This window comes from Macrobrachium nipponense, chromosome 21 (genome assembly GCF_015104395.2).
Source record: "Macrobrachium nipponense isolate FS-2020 chromosome 21, ASM1510439v2, whole genome shotgun sequence".
Lineage (NCBI taxonomy): Eukaryota > Metazoa > Arthropoda > Malacostraca > Decapoda > Palaemonidae > Macrobrachium > Macrobrachium nipponense.
Genome location: NC_087212.1, coordinates 24,750,499 through 24,775,132, shown reverse-complemented (window position 1 = coordinate 24,775,132; position 24,634 = coordinate 24,750,499). Strand labels below are relative to the sequence as shown.

General features: G+C 34.5%; 2 protein-coding genes across 2 annotated transcripts in view; one reads left to right on the top strand and one right to left on the bottom strand.

Moving 5' to 3' along the window:
* Positions 1-9,861, top strand: part of LOC135197854 (spatacsin-like) — a 443,463-nt gene extending 433,602 nt beyond the window's left edge. The window contains 5 exon segments of the mRNA XM_064225036.1: positions 1,600-1,670; positions 4,796-4,920; positions 8,574-8,728; positions 8,844-9,005; positions 9,095-9,861. Coding sequence (XP_064081106.1) covers positions 1,600-1,670; positions 4,796-4,920; positions 8,574-8,728; positions 8,844-9,005; positions 9,095-9,293 — 712 coding nt within the window. The 3' untranslated portion in view covers positions 9,294-9,861.
* The window catches only part of LOC135197435 (regulator of microtubule dynamics protein 1-like), a 63,217-nt gene continuing 48,242 nt past the window's right edge, over positions 9,660-24,634 (bottom strand). Inside the window, exons 5-6 of the mRNA XM_064224505.1 lie at positions 14,736-14,873; positions 9,660-14,549 (exon numbers count right to left, since the gene is read on the bottom strand). Of these exons, the coding sequence (XP_064080575.1) occupies positions 14,396-14,549; positions 14,736-14,873 (292 nt within the window). The 3' untranslated portion in view covers positions 9,660-14,395. The remainder of the gene's footprint in view (positions 14,550-14,735; positions 14,874-24,634) is intronic.

The following is a 24,634-nucleotide window of genomic DNA, read 5'->3' as shown; positions in this document are numbered from 1 at the left end:
ATCCGGCACTTGTGGAGGGAGAGGAGAGGCAGAGGCAGCGTCAGGTGAGGGAAAAACAGAGCCTGTCCTAAAATTAAAGTCTAACAAACAACCTGAGTATGTAAAAATTGGTAATTGGGTCTTGTTAACAAACAACTTGTTGCCTTTGAAGAATTCTCCCAAGTTGATGGCAGCCCCTTCAATTAAGCATCTGGTGTTTACATTGTGGCTTTTAGAAATAATATTGGCTGCATTCCACTTGGGTCTATGATCATTGTTAAATGTTTGTGTCACTATTGCGCTAATAGTAACACATGTATTTAACAATTATCATAGACCCGAGTGGAATGCAGCCAATATTATTTTTAAAAGCCACAATGTAAACACCAGATGCTTAATTGAAGGGGCTGCCATCAACTTGGGAGAAGTCTTCAAAGGTAACAAGTTGTTTGTTAACGAGGACACAATTGTCAATTTTTACTTACTCAGGTTGTTTGTTAGACTTTAATTTTAGGACAGGCTCTGTTTTTCCCTCACCTGACGCTGCCTCTGCCTCTCCTCTCCCTCCACAGGTGCTGGATAGCATGCGGGAGCCTTTACCCATTGCACCTTCCACTCATGATGAGGTATTTCTTACAACATCATGCCAGCCTGTACAACGATCCAGCAGGATAGCACCCAGATACAACAACAGAGAAGAGGAAATTACCTAGTTAGGCCATGGACCACTTTCTCCATCACCGTGTGCGTTGGAGATCTGACTACCAAGGGCAGCCATTCTTGACATTTTTGTCTTGTTTACCTTCATATATTTTATGTTAGATTGTTCATTCAACTGAAGATGAACCCAGGGTAGGGTTCGAAAGCTTTTACACAGTTTTATAAAATTTTACTACTGCTTCCATCAGTATATTATTGTGGACCTTAAAGAACATTGATAGGTTTGTTTGAAGAAATTAGTTCTGTAATAAAACTGTGTACGTAGTATATAATTTTTGCATTTTAGTATTGCAAAGTAGAAAGTTGCTCAGGATGAAGCTAAAGATGTTGGACAGTTGGGCATAAAGATACCCAAGGCTCAAATGTAAATGTAAGGAGCATTACTTCTGTTTTACCATGCAAGGCTTACTATATGGGGCATAGCATAATTCCAATCAGTGTATTCTTATTTCTCTACTTTCTCCCCATATAGCCTCTGAGAGTTTCTGCTGTCATCTCTAAAGTTACAAACCACATTACTGTTAAGTTGGATTGAAAAAAATTTTGAATATTCCAAAATCAGTGGTAGTTTTTTTAGCTTATACAGCCTGGTATTTATATATGCCTTCATATTATTGTTTATTGTGGAGTTTGCGTTAATCTTGAAATTAACCTTCCAAGGCCCATCACAGAAAAATGGAACTACTTGTTAAAACCATCACTATTTCTTGCAGAAAGCTGGCTGACTAGGTAGCCTAGGTCTAACCTTTAAGAAACATGATTACCTTAAGAGTGAGAATCTTGTAAAAGATTTTAAAAATCATTTGCTTAGGCTTGTTCATATTGATAAAGTGATTCAGACATGGTATGTGGTAACCAAATTCCTGCTTATGGTAGAAACTAAAATTTTGACTTTTCCAGTCCTTCAAGTAAGAGCCAACAGAAGGAAGCACCCTTTAGGGGTACGTCTAAAAAGCAGACAGCAAATAAAGGTAAGTTTTCACAGCTTGTAAGGAACTGTATCTTTACATTTTATTTTTTTTCAGAATTAGGCCATGACTCTCCAGAGATCTTTGAGAAGCATCCCACATTGATTCTTAAAATAACTTGTATGACAACAATATTAGCAGTACGTACTGTACTTGTAACTATCTTCACGTGCTCGGATTCACTTTTCTCATCTTACCATCATTCATTATATTTCCTCCAAAATATATATGTTATTCAATTGCTTCCATTTTGCCAATGCCCGTAATACCATTCATTGTTACATCTCCCTCATAACCATACTCTTGCTTGTTTACTCTCAACTTTCTTCTCTTTCAAACAATTTCAAACTTCCTAGTTTCTGCAGTTTTGCTTCACTATCCCTAACCAGTATTGTACAGTATTATATGAAAACAAACAGTAACCATTCCATGCTACTGTGACTTATTCAACAATGCTGCACTTACAAGTACTTTCTTATTCTCAAATCATTGCACCCATAAAGATATTGAACCGTATTTTCCCCTTGAAGCGAGGGCTGCAGAGTGTGTTGACTTTTTGGTTTATGGAAATTTTGTCAGGATGCCCTTCTCCACTCTAGCTATACACACCATAGCCATTTAACTATAAGCTACATAGTTTTCTGCTTAGTTAAAAAAAAGCCATAGTTGATTTTCCATGAAACAGGCTAAAGTGTTCATCCTCAATTTGGAGCAATGTGAGGACTCAAAGGTGTAGAGAGTTGTTACCATTGAAAACTATCAGCATTTGAATTCATCCTGGCTTAAATAAGTTTATGATATTGCAAGCAAGATGTTGTGATATAAACAGTGAAAGTGGATTGAGTAGTTGACCAAGGTGTATAAGGTATGTCTGGCTGGAGGGAAAGTTTCAGAGGAACATATGAGAGAAAAAGCTGTTCTCTTATATACAACTGAAGGTGATAGAGATTACAAAGGTTTGGAATTAATTGGTATACTAGGGAAGGGTTTTGATGTAAAAAAGAAAACGGATTATTAAAGAATTGATAATGGAAGGTCAGTTAAAGTTTAAGTAGCAAGGAACATATGTGGATCAGATGTATGAAACTGTATGAAAAGTTTGAGAGGAAAGGAAAAAAGTAACATAAGGTGCAAAGAGCCCAAGAAATTATAGGAGTAATTGAAAGGCCATGTGAATGGTGCTGAGTTTATATAGAGTGTAGTTTTAAGTGGAATTTAAAGTTTTATTTAGGGAGTGAAATATGTTGGAATTTTTTCGTGAGACAATGAATTGTGTCAGTGAGGGTCAGAGAATATTGGGTGAGAATTTGTAACATACCTTCCTAAACACTGACAACTGAGGCATTTTCTTTATTTTTTTTTTTTTCTTCCTGTGGAAAATGCAGTCTTTTTTTTATAATTTTTGGTGTGAGGCCTTCATGCAACAAGTGTAACTAGGCATATAAAATAAAATATCTGGAATTCACCAAGTTATAAAATATAACAAGTGTAACTAGGCCTACTAGGTTACTTCAAATTCATCTGCACTAGTTTTCATAAAATTGATTTAATGCTTGACCATTTACAATGGAAGTCAAGTTTGCCATTTCTCATTGTCAAGCAGTAGTACAGGCAGTCCCCGGGTTACGATGGTCTCGGCTTACGACGTTCTGAGGTTACGACGCTTTTCAATTGCATTCATCAGACATTATTTCCAGGGTTACGAGGCATGTTCCAGGGTTACGACGCATATTCCAGGGTTACGACGCCTACAACACTCATCTGGCAGATGAAATATGACACCAAAAATGCAAAATAATCAATATTTGAAGGTTTTGTTGATGAAAAATAGCATAAGAATGCAGTTTACATAGTTTCCAATGCACCCAAAGCATTAAAAGTAAGGTTTTCTTAGGATTTTTGACGATGTTGCGGCTTACGACGATTTTCGGCTTATGACGCGTCTCAAGAACGGAACCCCCGTTGTAACCCGGGGACTGCCTGTATTTGTTTTATGTAATATATGAGTAAATTTAGCAAATAATCTCTTCTGTCATTTTAACACCAAGGTGATAGAGCAACAAGGAACTTAAAATATACAGTTCATGTACAACTAATCTTTCTCTTCATCAAAATAAAAAAGAAGAATCCAACTAACTGAGCATTAGTTTAGTGATAAGTTTATTAGTTACCTAAGTGGTATGTGTAAACCATGAACTAAGTGTTATGTGTAAACTATAAAGTTTACACATCAGCATTTTTATTGCATGATGTGTTTTTTTCCTTTGCTTATTGAAGAAAACATCTGGAGGGATTCTGGAACATAATAACATTTAGACAACTTTTATAATGGCAAAAGTCTGAAGGTAACAGTTTCCAATGCATAGTTTAATGGTGAAGGATATTGGCTAATAGTAACATTGAGTACTTGACATTTTTTCGTTACCAATGTTTGCTAGCACTTTGATGAGTAAAAGCAACATTTGAAAATAATCCTAATAGTTTGTGGATTAATTTGAAAGGTTTTTTAAGTAAAAAAAAATTGAAAATTAATGTGAGAAAGAGTTAAATTATAGTTAACATAGATGTGGGAGCCATTGCTGCATATTAGCATTTAGAAATAGTACAAGTAACATAATTATTAATGGTAAGTGGAAAGAAGAGCTGGGTTATGGTACTTTATATGGGAAACAATGTATAATGAAGAATTTGTAAAAGATTTGGAAGAGGAAATGGTTGTTATGGAAGCAGATTTAGAATGTATGAAGGGGTTGTTGAACCATCTCTTCATTTAGTCAAGGTAAAATTAGAATGCAAATATGTAGATGGAAAAGTTTGAAACTTTTGTGTTTGAAACAATTATTTATTATAGCCATTACTTTTGATGTACTATATGTAGGTTGTTTAATTAATTTTAATGAAGCATGGCTCCTTTCTGCCTGAACCTATTTACATATTTATAAATATTTTGCAAGTCATTCATGCTCCAACACATTTCTTTACTTGCTTGTGTAGCTCTTTAGTTAGGAGTTGGTCATGTTTATATCCATGTAAGTTTGTATGATGTATACTGTATGAGTATACATATGTGCTGTTGTCTATTTTATCAGAAAGTGAACATATTCATCATAAGTTGTATATTTTACCAGGAAATGACTGTCAATCATCCTCAGTTGCTGATGATAATCCACCTGTATATTTACATAATGCTGATAACAAACTTCTCACCCAAGCCATGCATAGCTATGCACATGCTGCACAGTATTATATGCAGGTAGGTATATTTGTTCAAAATTTTCATTTGATAGTTCTGTAGGTATTTAGTTGAAGTTAGTATTAAAAAGTATATGATTTAGTTCTCATGCAACAGCATATTTATTGGTTTTATGTTAGCTTATCAGTTTGACTGTAGGTAATTATGATTGATACAACGTGTCACATCAAACTGTAGATATTATTTTTGAAAATACAGGCTTGGAATTGTAAACTGGCAAACAATATATGTGATTAATATTGTTAAAAAATTGGTCAGGCAAAGGTAGATGTATTTGCTCATCAGAAGGCAGTCTTCTGGACTGAAACCTTTATTTTTCAAGAGAAGTTTATTGAGTATGTGTACTTGATACCCGTTCACTACCCCCGAAGCTATACGTGATCGTATATATACGATTCCCAGGCTGTCAGGGTTAAGACTTGGCAAAATAAAGTTGACTGATGACACCAACTCTGTCCTAGAGTTTATGGTGAGAGCCAGCACTGGAAGACCACATTGGAGAACAGTACTCCAAACAAGGAAGAAGAAAAGAATTAAAATGCTTAGATATGCTGTATAGCGCCGTCTCGAAACATTCAAAAACATACCATCATGGTACCAACTTCTTTAGAAACTTAGGAAGCAGTATTATGTATATGCTTCACAGAAGTCAATTTATTATAAAAAGTTATCCCTACAGTCTGAAAAGTCACCGAAATTTAAAAACAATGTCATTTTAAAGTAAATCAGGTTTATTCAAGGGCAAAAGTGTTATGGGTACTTTGAGTTTTAGAAGGGGTAAGCTTCATACTCCAAAGCCTACTCTACTCATGAATTGTACCAGATCTTACTCTAAGGATTCTGCAACCACAGACCTAAGGCACAAAGGGAAAAACGGCTAGAAGATTAGCATCATCGATACATGCAAGCAGTTTGTTCTCCAGATTGTTCTCCAGATCATGCCACATGTTATGCGCATAATCATCAACACACAACCTTTGGGTTCTACCTTTTAAAATTTAATTTAAAATAATGAAAGAACTTTTCTCCTAAACTAACCTGTTTCTGTGTTCAGAAGTGTTAGACAGTAGAGCTCCACTGCACCCCTTGTCTGACTTCTTGGTTGGTTAGCTTGGCTTATGTATGCAGTCCACTTTGCTCTTTCAAGAAACCAGCTCTAACTTGATGAATATGTTCTTCAGTTTTTGGGCTGCCACTGGAACTCTCTTGTCAGCCCTAGGGCAGATCAGAAATTCTCCCTGAAGAGTCTCTGCCTCAAAGTATCTTCATGAGGGTCATAACTTCAGCTCAGACCCTTAATGCCATCAGTTGTTGTCCTCTGGGTTTTAGTGTTATAGCAGGAGATTATTTTTCATAGTCTTATTGGTCCTGACTTCAGGGTGGATCCATAAGGATTCTCCAGTGTTCATTCTCCTGATAGTATGTCAGTTATTGTAGTTTTGCAAAGAAATATTAGAAAAAAAATGTACATATGAACAAAAAAGTTACTACATCTTCGATCTCAGTAAATTTGCGTAAATATTTTACAAATATACTCAGAATTTGTTATTGAATTTAGTTCTTATCTGTTTTGATATTGTGTGAGCTGCCTAAAATTTTACAAAATAAAGTAAAATTATTAGAAAATAACATGTATAACTTTGTAAAAATTTATGAATGTTGTAAATAGTCATTTTCAACTTCTCATGAAAGGTAAAGAGAAATTTTTCGAATATTTTTTCTTACACCTTGTGCATTTGCATATCTTCCTCTTTCCATTGATGTGTTTTTTTCTTAAATTGACCAACCTCAAAGTTTCCTTGGGCTGGGTGCTGCATATGAATTTTTTAGCCAGACTTTTGAGGCTTAAGGTATATTTTGTGGTTGAACTATGTTTTAAAATAGGCAGTTATAGGTGTTTTAGAGGGACTCTTCAGTGTTTGAACTATTAAAATAGGCAGTTATAAATTATTATAGAGGAGGACATCCCCTGCTAATACCAGGGCAGTTGTAAACAGCAGCAGAAATTTTAGAGGCATATCAAGGGCCGCTTTCCCTCATTTATCAGATGCTAGTACTGTTTTTCATTCTTGAATTACCAGTAAGTCTAAAGTGTTTTTCATTGTTTTCACAGTATAGTACAGCAGATTGTCCGGTTTAACTGGCGATAACTATATATATACCTATAAATACCTATAAATATATGTACTGTATTTCATTATTTTTATAGAGCATGAATAATAAACCAATGTCAAAACGTGAATGAAACCTTTTAGTGAGCGATGAATAATAAAACACACTAAAAATAATTTAGAATTCAGCCGCATACGTAGATACCTAGGCCGAGAGATGAATGCATAATTGGGCAATCAAGTATCACTACTGCCGCAAAAACAATTTTTCATTTTTTCATGGTTTTATTTTAGTTGTTTATTCAGTATAGTTTATTATTATTTATATTAATAACTACTGTTAAATGGATGTGAGATCATTAAGATCATCAGTAGTAAAACAGTGGGACAATTATGACATGTTCACTAACATTTTGTTTTTAACCAAAACATTCTATAAAATGCAAAAATATACATGATCCAAATAACTGAAATTAAACTTGGGAATTTTAACAGTAAGACAATAAAATACATTTCATCATATCGATCTTGGAGGGATTCTTTATATTGTTACTAACACAGTCATCAGTTTGCAGTCATATTTTATCTAAATGTCAGTATATAAAATCAGAAGTAGAGGGCTGTCATTGGCTAATAGATCACCATGACAACGAGCCAGCCAATCAGGTTTTAGTTGTAGTATTCTGTTTGTATGTGTGTGTGTTTTGAACACAATACATAGTTTTTAATAGTGTATATATTTTACTGATTTTATGAAGAATGAATTCCTTCCTTTAAAATTGTTGAAATATGAAAGATGATAAAAATGATGATAAACTTAACCACATAGAGGAACTGCCAATGTCTCTCTCTCTCATATGCCATTTGTCACATAAACACAAGCATTGTTCAGTAACTCGGCTTTTATCTGCATTGTTCAGTAACTTGGCTTTTGTCTTCGTAAAGCTTACCTTTGTCATATCGTTCTTTCCTAAACATACAAAGCATTGTACTGTAGCTACCAGTCAGGCAGCAGATAGGTAAAAAACTGTTGGCTACGGTACTTCCTACCCATCCGCACAATAGTGTGTTGTAATGACCGTACGCATGTTAAACTTTTTATTTTATTTAGTATAGTAAAAATACATTACTGTATATAAAAAATATTAATGAAAAGTTTGATTACCTATGGTCAATAAAAAGGAAAACAGTATGTGATGAGTGGAGGAACAGTAACTTATATTAAATTGTGGACGAACATAAGTATTTTAATTAAATCTGTTGATTCTCTTCAGTGTCTGTCTTATCCGATTTCCAGATTAATGAGGTCCGTTTTAAGAGCGTTGACTGTATAGTCCTTTTACTTGAAAATGAACTTAAACCTGGAATGCTATATAGTAGTTTGCTTTAGTGAACTTTAGTTTACTGCAGCTACTTATAGCTAAATTGTGTACAGATTTACTGTTAAATCATTTTTTGCCTTTCTGACTACCGTACATCCTTTACTGTAATGTTATGTAAATTACCCCCAGTGATATATAAATTTTTTCACTTTTGTTTCAGGACCAGCAGATCACAGCAGCAGTTAATTGCAGTCGTTCAGCTGAGTTGGTGGCTTTACAAATAGCTCATGTTCAAAGCAGCATGAATGATACAGCATTAAGGTTGTTGAAGCTACCTTCTTCAGGTGTCAGAATAGTAACTACAAAACATTTAAAGTAAGACTTAGGGTTTTACAAGGATTTGTTCAATAATGGAAGAGAAAATCAAATTATCATATATGTTTTATTTTCTCAAGTCTGATTGTGATTAATAAAACTTTTTTTTCCACAGTGTATATGAGGCTATACTAGTTGGGCGAGCTTATGACACAAATGTTGATTGGAGCACAGCATTGTATCACCAGTTTGTTGTTGATGGAAATGAACAGTATTTAGCTGAATATTTAGAAAATTTTTCGTTAACAGCTGAAGTTTTGTTGGATGTTGTGAAGAAGTAAGTTACTTTGGTTTCTTCTTGAAAATGATTGAAGTGTGCCTAGAAATTTTTTAGTTGAATTGTAATTTAAATACCAACTTTTTCAGGCTTGAACATGGAGGGGTGACCAGAGTTCGTCAAGAACGTATTGCAAAACTACTAGCTTATATTGAGGAAGCTGATGTAGTATATCGTGTTGCTAGTCAGCTTGGCCTCAAGAATAATATAGAAGCTTGTTTATCATCATCCTCTGCACCATACCTCAAGGATACAGTTTTTAAAAAAGGGTTAACATTTTCTAGCTAAAGAAGAAATGACTTCTGTTGCCAGGGTTAACATTTTCCGCGAGTCTGATTAGTTGTCGACTCCACAGCTGTGATAAATACTCAGGTAGCATTATATTAAATATATACAGTAAATGTGGAATGATATTGTTTGGATGTTTTTATAAAAGGTTTAAAAAGCTCTTTTCCTAGCATTTTTAACTTGTCTGATGGTTTTGTGTGTATAACGTGGAACTCAATTCTGGTCTCACATTTGATAGTTTCTTCTAGCCCAGGTCTGACCAAGATTAGTGCTTAGCAACCCCCATAGTCAGTAAACATGATACATATCGACTTTCAATCCCCAATTTGTAGCAGTTTGAAGGTTATCAGCAAGTTCAAAGGGTGATTATCATTTATATACTGTGATAAATATTTTTATTTGATGCTTAGTATTCATGATGCACATACTTTGGCTTTAACAATATAACATGCAATAGTATTTATCATTAAAGTTAAGTTTAGACATTCAAATAGTAATTGATGTAATTTATAATAAAAAATAAATTGTATAAACATTTTCTTATATTAAATATATATAACCTCCATTATTTGATGTTTGTATGATATTAAATTCCCATCTATATGTAACTTTCTATAAAATAGATTGATTGCATACTACCAAATTGAAAAAAAAAGTGTATTTTTCAGGTATACCAACTAGAGCCTTTCATGTAGAAGTATTCCTCCATATGAGATTGTAACTGCTGTTGAAACTTTGTAACAAGGCGGTTAAGGCGGTTATTTGGAACCTGGCTGATGAGTTGGTAAATTCCCATAACCTGACAACTAAAAGTCAAACCTGTGAGTAGGAAACATGACTGCAAAGTCTACCCACATCACAACACATCTACCACATACTTAGCCTGACTGCTACCTTTCAGAGGAAGAAAGAAGGGAAAGAGGCAGTCCTTCATCTATTCAAACTCCATCTTTAAGCCACTGGTGTACACTGGCAAGATGTTTTTGATCTGAAGAGTTTAGAAACTACACAATCTGTTAAGCAGGTCCTAAGGAGAAAGGCTCAAGGACTTGCTAGTGATGTCTCAGAAGTTAAATGAAGTAAATGTAGTCGGGCACCAGTGACAGCTGCCATCATTGTTGTGGAACTGGAAAGCTGCTCATGAATGGCTAGGGACAGGGTTAGCATCCCTGGCTCTATGAGCTCTCACTTGGACTGGTGATTGGCATGAAGCCAAGGAGAAGGGTACTCTGGGAAACATTCTCCTTAAGACTGCTAGTGCTTTAAAGAAATAGTGACACTCTCCCCTAAGGTAAAGCTTTCATTTGCTAGTGCTGCAGGGCATGCACTAACACAAAAAGAGATCATCCAGCTCTGCACAAAGAAATAGGGAGTGAAACCAGAAATTCCTAGACCAAGGCATCCTAAGTTATGCTGCAGAAGATCTGAAGCCACATTGCACTTAAGAGGCCAAAGCTGTTCAAAGTTCCTATGAGCATGAACATCTACAGAGAATGAGATCCACACCCTTCAGTTGGAAAACTGCTAAAGGCAAAGCACCAGACTCAACTGCAAGGGCTGAAAGGAGATTACATTGATGAAGGTGGATTAGAAAGTCCCTGATCTGCTGTAAAGTAGTTCCAAGCAGAGAGAAACTCCATCTACAGCATCAATCAGAGATGATGATCCACTCCCTAGTAGATGTTAGTTGAAGCTACCTAGAATGTAGAATCATTTATCAACGATGAGTGAGCCAAACAGGAATCACAGGACGTCATGACCAAAAGAGCTAGCAGATCTGGATACTAGTCAATGTGGGACTAACAAGGAGGATTACATGATTATTTGTGACCTAAGTGACGAATATGCAGTTAATCACTGGACTATACAGACTTAGAGCAGGAAAGGCAAATTATTCTATGTCCAAATTGCAGCTGGAAGGCATTTCCCAAGGCTGCTTGGGGTCTGGAAATGGATAGAATACCAGAAATTTCCAGATAACTGTGTGGTGACAGGTTGATCATTCAAGTTCACTAGAATTCTATAAGCTTTTCGTTACACAAGCAAGTAGGGACAAATCTCTCCTGGCTAGCTGAGCTGCTCCACCAAAATATTCCTTTCAGCCAGAAACTTTGTAATTGGCAGCTCAAAAATGGTGAAACCTCTTGTGCACCGGGCATCAGTGGATTAAGGCCTATATTCTATACCCAGGGGTTATCTCCATAGGCAAGTCAACTGCTACAAGAGATTTAATAACACTGAGTTCCTTAGTGGGAACAGCAAAGAAAGATAGGTTTCTCAGTATTCTTAACTCTAGTGCAGCTGAAGAAAAGTGCTGGCTTATAGTGGGGGTTCACACCCTCCCCTCACCCGACTACTTCCAAAATCCAACTTCAGAAGTTTCAACAACCGTTCCAAGCTCAAGTTGAGGAATACTCTAACACAAAAGCATAAAAGGCAATGGTTTGTATACTTCTGTAGGAAATGTACAAGTCATAATATCTACTACCTACTTTATGTAAATCACTATTCAGCATAGTTGCAAATTCAACAAGGACACAGGCAATTACACTGTCATTTATATTGCATTGTTTCAGTGAACGCTGACTTTGTTCAAACTAAAACAAAAATGAGGAAACATGACTTTTATAATATTATACTGTTCAAGCTAAAACGAAAACGAGGAAACATGGCTTTTATAATATGAAAACAGTATATGCACAATTTGAAACAAAAAAATAACCAAAAAATTACAAATTAGGGTGATGAAAGATTGTAGGAATTCAGTATTGGTCAACCATGTACCATACATATTCTGAAATTTGAAACATTTGGATTTGTAAGTTTTAAAGCTGAAATTGTAAATATAAGACCTACTCAGTTTATATTATAATTAAAATATACACTCGGTTCTTCAGACCATCTGTCAGTCTCAAATCCTGTAACTTTGTATGTACATAATGCATCTTGGCTTGGTTTAGCTATAAAAAAAGGTGAACCAAACCACTGAGCTTGACATCCTAAAATCATCAGTAGACTGAAAAATTGGAGCACAGAGATAATCTAATCAAAAGAATATTAAAAAAAGTTTAGTTCATGAACTAAACTTTTCGCAATTTGACTACTGCAATTGTTCAAACATTGCAATTATTCTATAAATTATGATACCCCCCAATCACACTTCAAAAAGTATACCTTATGCTGCATTTGAAAATTGCTTGCATTGAAATATAGTAAAATACTTAAAATTACTTGCATTGTTTGTGCTGCAAATTATACAAGAGGCCTAAACAAAGATAACAGAAAATCTGGCACAACAAAAACTTAAAATATCTAAACAACAGAGTATAATAATTTTCAAGAAACCATAAAGATTTTTCTTCTCATTGATCAACTATATACAGATAAACATACGACATTAAACCTGCATCAAGCCTGGCTTATAAATATTTAACTTGTAAATATTTCATGGCTTATGAATTATTCCTAAATATATTAGATGTAGCCAATTTACTCTGTGTAGTACATGCATTATTAGGTACCTTAACAACAAAGATGGCAAACTCAAGTCTGCAGTAAATAAATGAAGGAATGGTATGCTAAGCTGGCAATATGAAAGTGGAGTGCCAAAACATCCCTAAAATGTGCTTTTTATCACTCGCCTAGCTTGGGAACCAACTCATTTTAACAAAACTTGTTTCATCCAGCTACTGCAAGCAAATAATGAAAAAATGGCAAAATATCTCCACTATCATGAGCATGTACAACTTCCAAATTTGCTACTTGAAAATATTTACTATAACAAACTTTCACTATCTTTCACAAAGAATCTGTGTGAAGAAAAATAATCCCTTTCATACTGGGGGATTCGATAGTTTAAAGGGCACCAATTTCTCTATTATGTTACAAAAGTAAAAACTTTAATATTTTTCAGAGTTTTTAATAACTTTTTGGGTTTGTATTTCTATATTATCTCCATAATTTCAGTCCTCCATTAAATATTTTGTATATTAAAAATAAAATTCCTACAATACAAAAATTTGAAATTCTCATTAATAACAAATTATTACTTTTTATTAATTAAAAGGATACTTGAGAATGGAAAAAAATTCATGAACAATTATAATTCCTTGGTTAAAACTTAAGAGGACTACCTGAGTTGACATGCTAATGAATATAAAGCATACAGTATTGTCAACTTGCACTGACATCTTAAAAACTAGCTCTTGAACTTTTTCCTTTCCTTATAATTTTATTCTAACCAATAACTCTGTGAGATCTCCACCAAAGATAAACACACTGATACTCAAGTTTGCAGGTATCCTAGTGTAATCAAGCTTTGTCACAAAAAATTTCCTTCTGCATCTCACAACATCTTCCACTGATGTTTTTCTTTTTCCCTCCTATATTTCACTATAATTACCACTACTAGTAAGCTTTGGCTTCTTAAACAAAACATTATCTTTATAATAAATATAGTGCTGTATACTGTATTAAAGTTTTGCTACCCCCTTTCAACTGAAACCTAAATTTGGTCTCCTTAAATTTAAATTTCACATTCTTGCAATTCTGAATGTTCTGGCATTTACATCAAAAGGAGCCTTCCTTAGGATATTCTGCAAGGTTTTCTTATCTGTTTGAGTACAAAATCCAGAAACCTACTAAGCCTATCAACATGTATAGAATTTAGGATCCAATAAAAATATAAAAAAAAGTCTCTATCCACCAATCTCCAGTTTCTAATGCGACAATATGAGTGAGAGTGTACTATGAACCACTATCTTTATCTGTACAGTATTTTCCTCTTAATTCTCAGAGAAACATGTTTGCTTTTGGCAAAACACTTTAAAACAAATACTACAGCAACATATACTCAAATTAGAGAGCTAACTTGGTACATTGAAGCAAAAATTTTGAAACACTGAAAAACAAATATTACTGCAAAATATACTCAATTTAGAAAGCTAACTTGGTATAGTGAAGCAAAAAATTTTTGTACAATGCAGGACAACTGACATACTAAAAGGCACATTACCCTAAAGGCATTTCTCAAATTCTTGTACTACAACTGCAAAGTAATTTGCATGAATTACCTTATAATTACATGTTAATTTCCAACATATTCATAAATCTTTAAGAAGCTCAATTGCATCCTCCCTGGATTCTCTATCTTCTCTTGTTTTCTGTGGGTAATCTCTAGCCCGTTCCAAATACTGCTTAGCTTCCTCCTTTTTGCCAAGCATTTTATAGGTTTTCCCAATCATAAACAGGTTTTTACTGGAAAAAAATTTTAAAAGTTAAAAATTTATATAAAAATATAACGTTCTGTAAACTCCATATCCAATAAATTTGTTATATTTAATAATATACCTTATTAGAAAAGGTAACCATTACTACTAGGCAGCCAAACTTAAAGCTTTAAAATACATTTTATTCAAATATAACAGGAAAGTACCAACTTACCTGTAGAAATTAGGAGAAATTTCCTCAGCATGCAAAAAATGGTCTAAGGCTTCTTCAAATGAAGATGATGGTGGTGTTGCAAACACAACTGCTGCTATTTTCCGCTGGTACCAGGGTATATTTGCAACTGTAAAGCACCTGGAAGCAAAGACATACTATAAAAAAAGACAAAAGAAAAATTGTAAATTCTAAGAAAAGAAAAATAAAAGTATTATGACATGAGATAAATTTTAAAAGAATGAACCTTCATAAAATTGTAACCAAAACTAAAAAATTTTTTTTCCATAAAATTCTTTCATACAAAACCTGTGGCCTTAAACTTACCAGATGCTTCTAGGGTTTGGTCTTTCAATAGGTAATACTAGATCCTATAAGCGTTCACTTTAGCCTAATGTGTTACTTAAGTTTTCTTTTATCCTCTTACTTAGGTTTTCTTTTATCCTCTAAGACTTCATTTCAGGTAAGGAAATATAAATGTTGATTCAGATGTAGCTAAAAACTTTAACTTTCACAGGCCATGCCTGAAGGGATTAGGATTTTACAAAGGGTATCAAACTAAATATATTTTCTGTGGTAAATTATAGTTTCATAAAAACTATAGTAACTGGATAGGCTGACGATTTTGAAAAATTTTCAAGAGGTTTCTGTCCACCAATTTGGACATTTATGTTTAACCGTGTATGCTGTCCAGTACTGCACTGTTTACAAACAGGAACTGGGTCATAGGGAATGGCTAGTAAGTCAAGTACTGAATGTCTGTGCCAAATTCTCTGGAGTAATGTTTCCACATTGCTTTAAGGTACTGATAACTTTAGGTTTTATCAGCTTTATAGGTTCTTTATCTGTAATGTTCCTTACTTTAGTTTAGACACTAAAGTAAGGAACATTACAGAACAACGTAGTTCAACTTTTATACCAGCTTCAGGTAATTTATTGAAGGCCTATTTTATGAGACAGACTAGAAATATTTTGGATATGTTTAATTTTTTTTTTTTGCTCCTATGGAACTTCTAGGATTAGTGAAAATTAGACTATTGTGGAGGTTATTTTTAATAATCTTAACCCTTAAACGCCGACTGGACGTATTTTACGTCAACATTTTTTGTCTCTCGGGTGCCGACTGGACATATTTTACGCCAACAAACAAAAGTTTTTTTAAAAATTCACGGAAAAATACTTTTAGGCCTACCAACCAAAAACTCTTGAATCATGCACCTTGGGGGATGCTGGGAGTTCACGGATCAAGGTGTTGTTTTGTTTACAATCGTTATACAGGCGCGCAAGCGCGAATTTCTTTCTTGCCGCACTAAAAAGTATCTGTGACACATCTCGGAAATTATTTCGTCACTTTGACATAATTTTTTTACCATTTTAAATTAGCCATTACATGGAGTATTATATATGAAAACGTGCGCATTTTTATGTAGAATACAATGAAAAAATACTCATAATTGTAGCTTTTATCAGTTTTGAGATATTTTCTTACAAATAAGGATAAGTGCCAAAATTTCAACCTTCAGTCAACTTTGACTCTACCAAAATGGTCGAAAAACACAATTGTAAGCTAAACTCTTATATTTTAGTAATATTCAATCATTTACCTTAATTTTGCAACTAATTGGAAGTCTCTAGCACAATATTTTGATTTATGGTGAATTTATGAAAAAACTTTTTCCTTACGTCCGCGAGGTAACTCTTCCGAAAAAAATCATACATGCGATTGTGGTAATGTTTGCACCATTTTAAAATTAGCCGTTACATAAAGTTTTATATATGGAAATGTGTGCAATTTCATACACAATACAACTAAAAACAACCCATGGTTGTAGCTTTTATCAATTTTGAAATATTTTCATATAAAAAATGATAAGTGACAAATTTTCAACCTTCAGTCAACTTTGACTACCGAAATGGTCGAAAAACGCAATTGTAAGCTAAAATGCTTATATTCTAGTAATATTCAATCATTTACCTTCATTTTCATTTTGCAACAAATTGGAAGTCTCTAGCACAATATTTCGATTTATGGGGAATTTATGAAAAAAATAACATTTTCTTTACATCCGCGCGGTAACTCTTCCGAAAAAATCATATGTGCGATTGTGGTAATGTTTGCACCATTTTAAATTAGCCATTACATAAAGTTTTATATATGAAAATGTGTGCAATTTCATGTAAAATACAAAAAAAAAAAATTGAAGGTTGTAGCTTTTCTCATTTTTGAAATATTTGCATATAAATCACGATAAATAGAAAAAAAACCACGTTCAGTCAAATTTGACTCTACCGAAATGGTTGAAAAACGCAATTGTAAGCTAAAACTCTTACAGTCTAGTAATATTCAGTCATTTATCTTCATCTTGAAACAAATTCGAAGTCTCTAGCACAATATTTAGATTTATGGTGAATTTAAAAAAAAAAAACTTTCCTTCCCTCCACGCTCGGATTCTCCGCCACAAATCTCCGAAATGTGTATGTCCCATTCTCGGAATATTTGCTCCATATCATATTAGGCATTTCATAGAGTTTTATATATGAAAATGTGCGCAATTTCATGTAAAATAAAACGAAAAATATTTGAAGGTTGTAGCTTTTCTAATTTCCGAAATAATTGCATATAAAAAATATATAAAAAAATTTGACATTCGGTCAACTTTAACTTGTCAGATATGGTCAAAAACTGCAATTATAAGCTAATACTCCTACAGTATAGTAATATTCAATCATTTGTCTTCATTTTGAAAGAAATTGGAAGTCTCTAGGACAATATTTAGATTTATGGTGAATTTTTGAACAAAATATTTGTTTACGTCCGCGCGTTATGAATTCATGCATTATTTTGTGATAATATTTTCTTTGTGTTGCTTTTATCATTTTACAATGTGTTATATACCAAAATGATCACAATTTAGTGTACATTACAACGAAAAAAAGTAACTTGTTACCTTTAACCGTTTTGCGCACAGCGCGATTTGAATACAATTATATATGAAATTTCGTTTTTGCGCTATCATATATTGCATTATTTATATATGATAATGATAATATTTTTAATTTCTGATGGTTGCATACTAAACTTCAGCCAATGGCATAAAAAGGAGCCAGAAATGAACTCTTAATCTTGAAAACTAAGCGCGCTGTGATTTTTTGAAAAAAATATTTTTTCCGCTTCCGCGCTCACTCCAAAACACCCCCGGCACACGGGAGACAATTTTTATTTTACCACTTCGGCGTTTAAGGGTTAACCCTTTAACCGTTTAGTACGTATATATACGTAGTACGCCAACGCTACCTGAGCCGTTAAGTACGTATATATACGGAGAGCAGATGTTTTGACCGTGACGTTTAGTACGTATATATACGATTGATTTTTCCTGCCTTTCTTTCAAGGTAAATCCTCTATAATGTATTCTCTCTAGGTCCGAGGAAGTGTTGTTGACCTTATCCAAACAAAAACGCTTCCTCCCGAACCCTTTTATATCATAATTTTCCTGATTTTGTATATCTAAAGCGGGAATTCGCCAATCACTTGGCTGAGTCGCTATGTAGCGAGAGAACACGTCGCTGGCTGGTCGTTCATTTACACGGAATTTTGGTCTTTCAACTCAGGGGGTAAAAGGGCTATAATCCTTTCTAAGCCAACTTAGCATCGGCCGTGAGTTGTCTTCGTCTGTTTTTCTTTTCCAGCTCTAGCGCAAATGAAATGCGATAAGTACGTACTTGTAGTTTATTGACATTTTTCCCACTGAAATATAAAAAAATGTACTGGAACGTTACAGAACAAAAAGTTAGATGTAGAACGCACAAACTTTCATTCATGAAACAATACCTAAATGAAAGTTATGTACAAAATTCTTACACAACAAACATTGTTGAAAATTCATCCGACAGTGAGAATGATGAAAACGAAAACAGGGCTAGCAAGGTGAAGACAATAAAGTAAGATATGTGAATGATTGCCAGTAATTTCCTGTCCTAAGATTTTAGTCGTGTAGAGAGAGAGAGAGAGAGAGAGAGAGAGAGAGAGAGAGAGAGAGAGAGAGAGAGAGAGAGAGAGAGAACTGTTTTCTTTGTATTCTACTGTACCCTCCTTTGAACACTGATGCCATATACAGAAATTCGAACCTAACAATTTTGTCATTGATAAAGATATTTATATATATATGAATATGTATGAGTGCTATGTATGTAATTACATTTATAGTGCACACAGAAACACTTCCCGACTTACAATCTCAATACAGATAAGCTGCATCCCACAATTGGGGGTTCGTTAATCTGGTCATAAAATCCTACTTATCCCTCCCCCGGGACGTCCAGAAGAAAGAGGTTCCGGGACAAGGCCATCGCTTGAGGAAAAATAACAGTATTTTTTTTTTTTTCATCGCCTAGTTTCATTTTTTTCATCGGTGAATCTGGGCTAGACATTGGGAGTTCGTATGATTTATTTAGGTGATTAGAAACTAGATTATCATCACCCTACCTTTTTATCAAAGCAGTTTACTATATGATTTCAATTCTTCAGATTTCTGTTCATTTTACGTCTTCACGGTTAGATACGTAGAACCTAGCATGGAAAGGTGTGGCGGCGTGTTTCCGCCACATCTTCACGACATTCGTACTTTGGGCAAGGTTTTATGAATAAAACCTGGGAAAAGTAGCAGCGTCTAAAACGTACATGTCCATGGTAATTTTGGTTCGACTATGATACGGATAACTGGCGAATACAGAAATGTGTACGGCAGCACCGTAGTTGATATTGAATGAAATGATCGGTTGTTGTTGTTTACAGCTCCAGTTACCTCCCACCCGTGACGAATTTGATGCACTTGGTATTAGGGTCTGGAATTATAACGAGTCCTTTTGAAAGATTCCAGTTCCTTCTATCATTGACGATGGTCAGTTCGGAATTCCCTTGTCGACGGTCAAAAGTCACGGGGACAGTAAAAGTCGTTTACCTGCACAAAAGGGAGATCACTAAATCCGCCATTGCCCATGAAACAAGGAATTGGAATCGGTGAAAAGGACTCTGGATAATCCAAGGCACCACTCTCTAACTAATGCTCGAGTGGTTCCACCCACCAAACTCGATGCAGGTGGAAGGAAAGGAGAGATGAAAACAAAAACTGATCATTACCTTGGACATGCCTCTCTCTCTCTCTCTCTCTCTCTCTCTCTCTCTCTCTCTCTCTCTCTCTCTCTCTCTCTCTCTCTCTCTCTCTCTCTCTCTCTCTCTCTCTTTGATATATATATACATATATATATATATATATATATATATATATATATATATATATATATATATATATATATATATATATATATATGTATATATATATCAAAGAGAGAGAGAGAGAGAGGCATATTTCAATTTTATTGACATTTATTGTAAGTGAAATAAATAAATCATAGACTCAGCTGAAAGATTGCTTCTTATTTATATTTTTAAAATCGGAAATATATATAATTCCCACAGGATTTTCCACTTCTTCATATTAGTAATATAACTTCTTGAGCTTACCTTTCTCTTGATATATATATATATATATATATATATATATATATATATATATATATATATATATATATATATATATACATACTATATAAGATATATATTAAATAAAAGTAAACTGTATAGAATTTCTAAGTGACATATATATATATATATATATATATATATATATATATATATATATATATATACATATATATATATATATATATATATATATATATATATATATATAATATATATATATATATATATATATATATATATATATATATATAATATATATATATATATATATATATATATATATATATATATATATATCTATATATATAGATATATATATATATATATATATATAGTATATATATATATATATGATCTCACTTATTTTTTTTCTATGTACAAAACGGACATGCATCATTGATGATGTAGAATTCATAACAAACCTAGCTTTAGCTTCAGCCCAAAGACTGTATTATACGGACTACAAAATGCGAGATCTTTTGGAATCAACTTTATTACATACCATTATTATGGCTTGTCAAAGAAAAATCTGATGATTTGTAAGAGCAATAATTCGAAGGGCAATTGTTGTATCCTATTATTTATAAATTCTAGAGCGTCAAAAGAAGAAAGGGTTTTATGTACAACAAATGAACCTCCTTACACGAAAAAATGTATGTGTCTGTTCTAAGAGAATGTTATTTTCCAATGGCCCCACGTTGATAATCCTATAGCCAAGAGATAAATTATTATTATTATTATTATTATTATTATTATTATTATTTGGCTGGAAAGAGCAGACATATAAATATGTGACAGTGGTTAAAGGGAACGGCCGTATGTATGTTAATAGATTTATATGAGTTAAAATATACGGAATAAGATACAGAAACTGAAAATAAGCTAATGTAGCCACCCTCCACTCAAAAGATAGCGCGACCGGGAGAACAGTTGCCATGTTGTGTTTTTAACTATTTGCTGACAGTTTTGTTAGCGTCAATGTTTGCTGCCCGCGCTCTTGGCTGACAGCTGGGGCACCAAAGCTGCTTCCCATAGCAAACAGTTATTGGGTTAATAGCACAAAAGATTGCAAACAATTAATACTACAGTGGTCACCCCGTATTCGCAGGGGATGAGTACCAGACCCCCCCATGAATAGTTAGAACCTGCGAATGTTTGGAACCCCTATAAAAACCCTAAAAACGCCTATGTATTTTTGTTAGTTAAAACTCAAGACAAACCCACTAAAAATGTTCATGTTCATACTTGGTTTTTTTATTAGTTTTATCACAAAAAGTGCATTTTATGATGAAATTGATAAAAAAAAACCCAGGAATTTATGGATATTTCATAGAAAAATACCGCGAATGTGCAAATTTTCCGCACATAATGAGATGAAACATTCCCGAGAGAAATCCGCGAATACGGGGGTCCACTGTACATTCAGATCAAGCAATTGTGGATAGCATTACTTACACACAACAGCTTTCCAGTCTCATAAATTTTTTTAGAACCTGAGAGATAAAGACCCCACTGTGTGTCCAGACCACCTATTGGAGGCCTCAATTGGCATCATTCTTCAAGTGACTTTCAGGAATTATCACTTTGTATTGTGTTGAACTATTCATTTGTTTAAATTTTGAATTTTTCTTTAGAAACATAACCTTTGGAATAGGAGTAATCCCAGTATAAGTTGGATACAGTTGTCAGTAACAAGGTGGCTAACTGCTGCCAGGCAAGTGAGTGTTAATGCTCGGTCACACATTTGCAATTCAAGGACATGCAATGTTGACTGCTGAAATTTTGCTAATTATGATTTCATTAAGCTGTAATTACGGCCAAATCATCAACATTCGCCATGAAAAGTTACTGTGTCACCAAGTTTGGCAATGCACACAAAGTGATGGCAATGCCAGCCATTACAACATGTGCATCCTTGAATAGTAAATGTGAGTGAGCCTTTAGGGCATCAAACTCTCCTTTTCAGTAACCCAACATCTTTTTCCCCTGGGAAAAGAAAAAAAAAAAAAAAAGGAATGTGCAGAGCTGGTTAAGATGGGATATGATCAAAGGCTCTGGTTTAAGTATACATAAACAAAATTTGTTCATATGCAGAACCAACCTCCTTCAGTCTTAACAATAGGATATTTTCCAAGTGCCAGCTGGTAACCAGTTAAAACAATTAAACCTGGTTTAACCTTAGACCAAGTTAGGTCGGAAGGTCCTTCCTTGTCATCGCAAGAGGCCTTAGCTATGGAGACTACGGCGGTTTCCATCTTCCAGACAGTCTCATGGCTTGACTTGTGGTCCACCATGATGGCCAAAATTGCTTTGGATAGGTCTGTAGAAGGATTAGTGAGTTTGTCTTCTCACTAGACTATTGCAGTCCAGTGGTAAGCCATTTTCTTACCTGGGCCAATCTCCTAGCCAGAAGAGACAGCTTTATCCAAGGTGGCAAGCTTAGTGGACTTAGAGTCTTTGTCGGCTCTTAGGAATGGGGATCTCCTGGATTTGCAGTTTCTGTTCCCAAGGTAACCTCCAGGCAGTAGTACTGGGATACACAAAAGGAATTTTGGGAATTTTTTAAATATTTGTATCCTCTAATTTTTTTTTAATTCTATAGCTAAAGGGAGTGGGATACCTTGGATGACTTTCGTAAAAACCGTTAAAAATATTTCTATTTGGCACAACAAATACCAGAGATTTGGAGAGTCTTTGCACTCTAAACCAGTATTGAAGTAATGATGACTGGCGATAGAGTTCAAGGGGCATCTCTCCTGCATCAACTAGCAAACTAGATATTGGTGACGAACAGAAAGCTCCTGTGGCTATACAAATACCTGAATGATGCACTAAATCTAAAATTTTTAAGTTAGATGAGGAAGCTGAAGAATATACTTCACAACCGTAGACAGTTTTTATAAGATTAAGGATTTATGAAGCTTTAGTAAAAGATTTCTATCAGCTCCCCAACTGACAGAAATCTTTTTGTGGAAGAGGATTGGGTGTAAAATTACCATGAATTTTTCTTATTTTCTTCCAAATGCTACAGACTGGTGTTCTCCTGTTAATAGAGGATACATATCCAGCCCATGCTTGTCTTTTGGCAGCTTTCATAGCTTTATGAAATTGTACCCTACACTTTTTGTAAATTATGACATTATCCAAGATGCAATGTCTACAGCACCTGGTCAATGATGACCTTGTGGCTCGGTATAACAGCCTTAAGTCTTCTGACCATCAGGGAACTGGCTGGCTCCTGAAGAGTCCTTTAGTTTGAGGAATCGAGTGTAGGCTAGCAGTATGGGATGTTCCATTGAGTAGATGAACTGCATCATCTACACTTGCGAAATCTTTAGCATCCCCTTCCAACTCACTCAAATCTTTCAATTTTCTCCAATTTGCTTTCTCTAAGCACCATCGTGGTGATCTTGGGATAGGTGGACCATCAATGGTGCTGATTATAATTGGAGAATGGTCACTGGCATGCCAGTCATCACTTGTTCTTCAGTTAAAATCAACACTGCAATTGGAGCTATAGATATAGGCCTTCTTAATACTATAGCTAGTATTAAGGAAGCCTATACGGTATCTTCATTTTCTATTATAGATGCCATCATATTCCCTTTTTGGTTCGATGTTACATCTCCCCACTATGGATGTCTACTATTGAAGTCACCAAGAAGAAGAAATGGCTCTGGTAGTTGCCACATTAAGTATATTAAGTCCTCTTGGGAGACATGACTACTGGGTGGAATGTAAAGGGAACATACAGTATACTGCCTTCTTAAATTAATTCATACAGCCACAGCCTGAAGTGGAATATTTAGTTTTACTTGGTAGTGTGGCATATCTTGACGGATGTAGATGAGGGATCCACCGTGATTTCCCACTTCTAAACCAAATTTGGTTCTGTAATGAACATATTCCCTTGGACAAGGGGTATATTCACCTAGCATGGTCTCCTGGAAACATATCCCTACAGGACAATGCTCATAGAGCAAAAACTTTATTTATGTGTAGGACCAACATTATGGTTCCTTTTTACAAGACTGGGAGAGCTCTATTTTCTACAAGGGGAAGGGATTTTAACGGGCAGTTTTATTGGCTTCTTGGGGCGAATTATCACTTTCGTAGAGCCAATATCTTTTCCTTCAGTGTTTTTATTTCTTCACTCTCCATCTCAATTGAGACGGAGAGAGCAGGGGTGTTCTCTAAAGAGACCACCTCAAGTGTCTTGGTATTGCTGGCATTAGCCAGCTCTGCCTCTAATGAGGAAGAAGCACCAGCAAGGACTTACTGGGGGAGCAGCATCTGCTGGTTTGTCCTGCAAAGAGACGTTGGCACCAACAGAAGCTGGTACCAGACCAGCATTCAC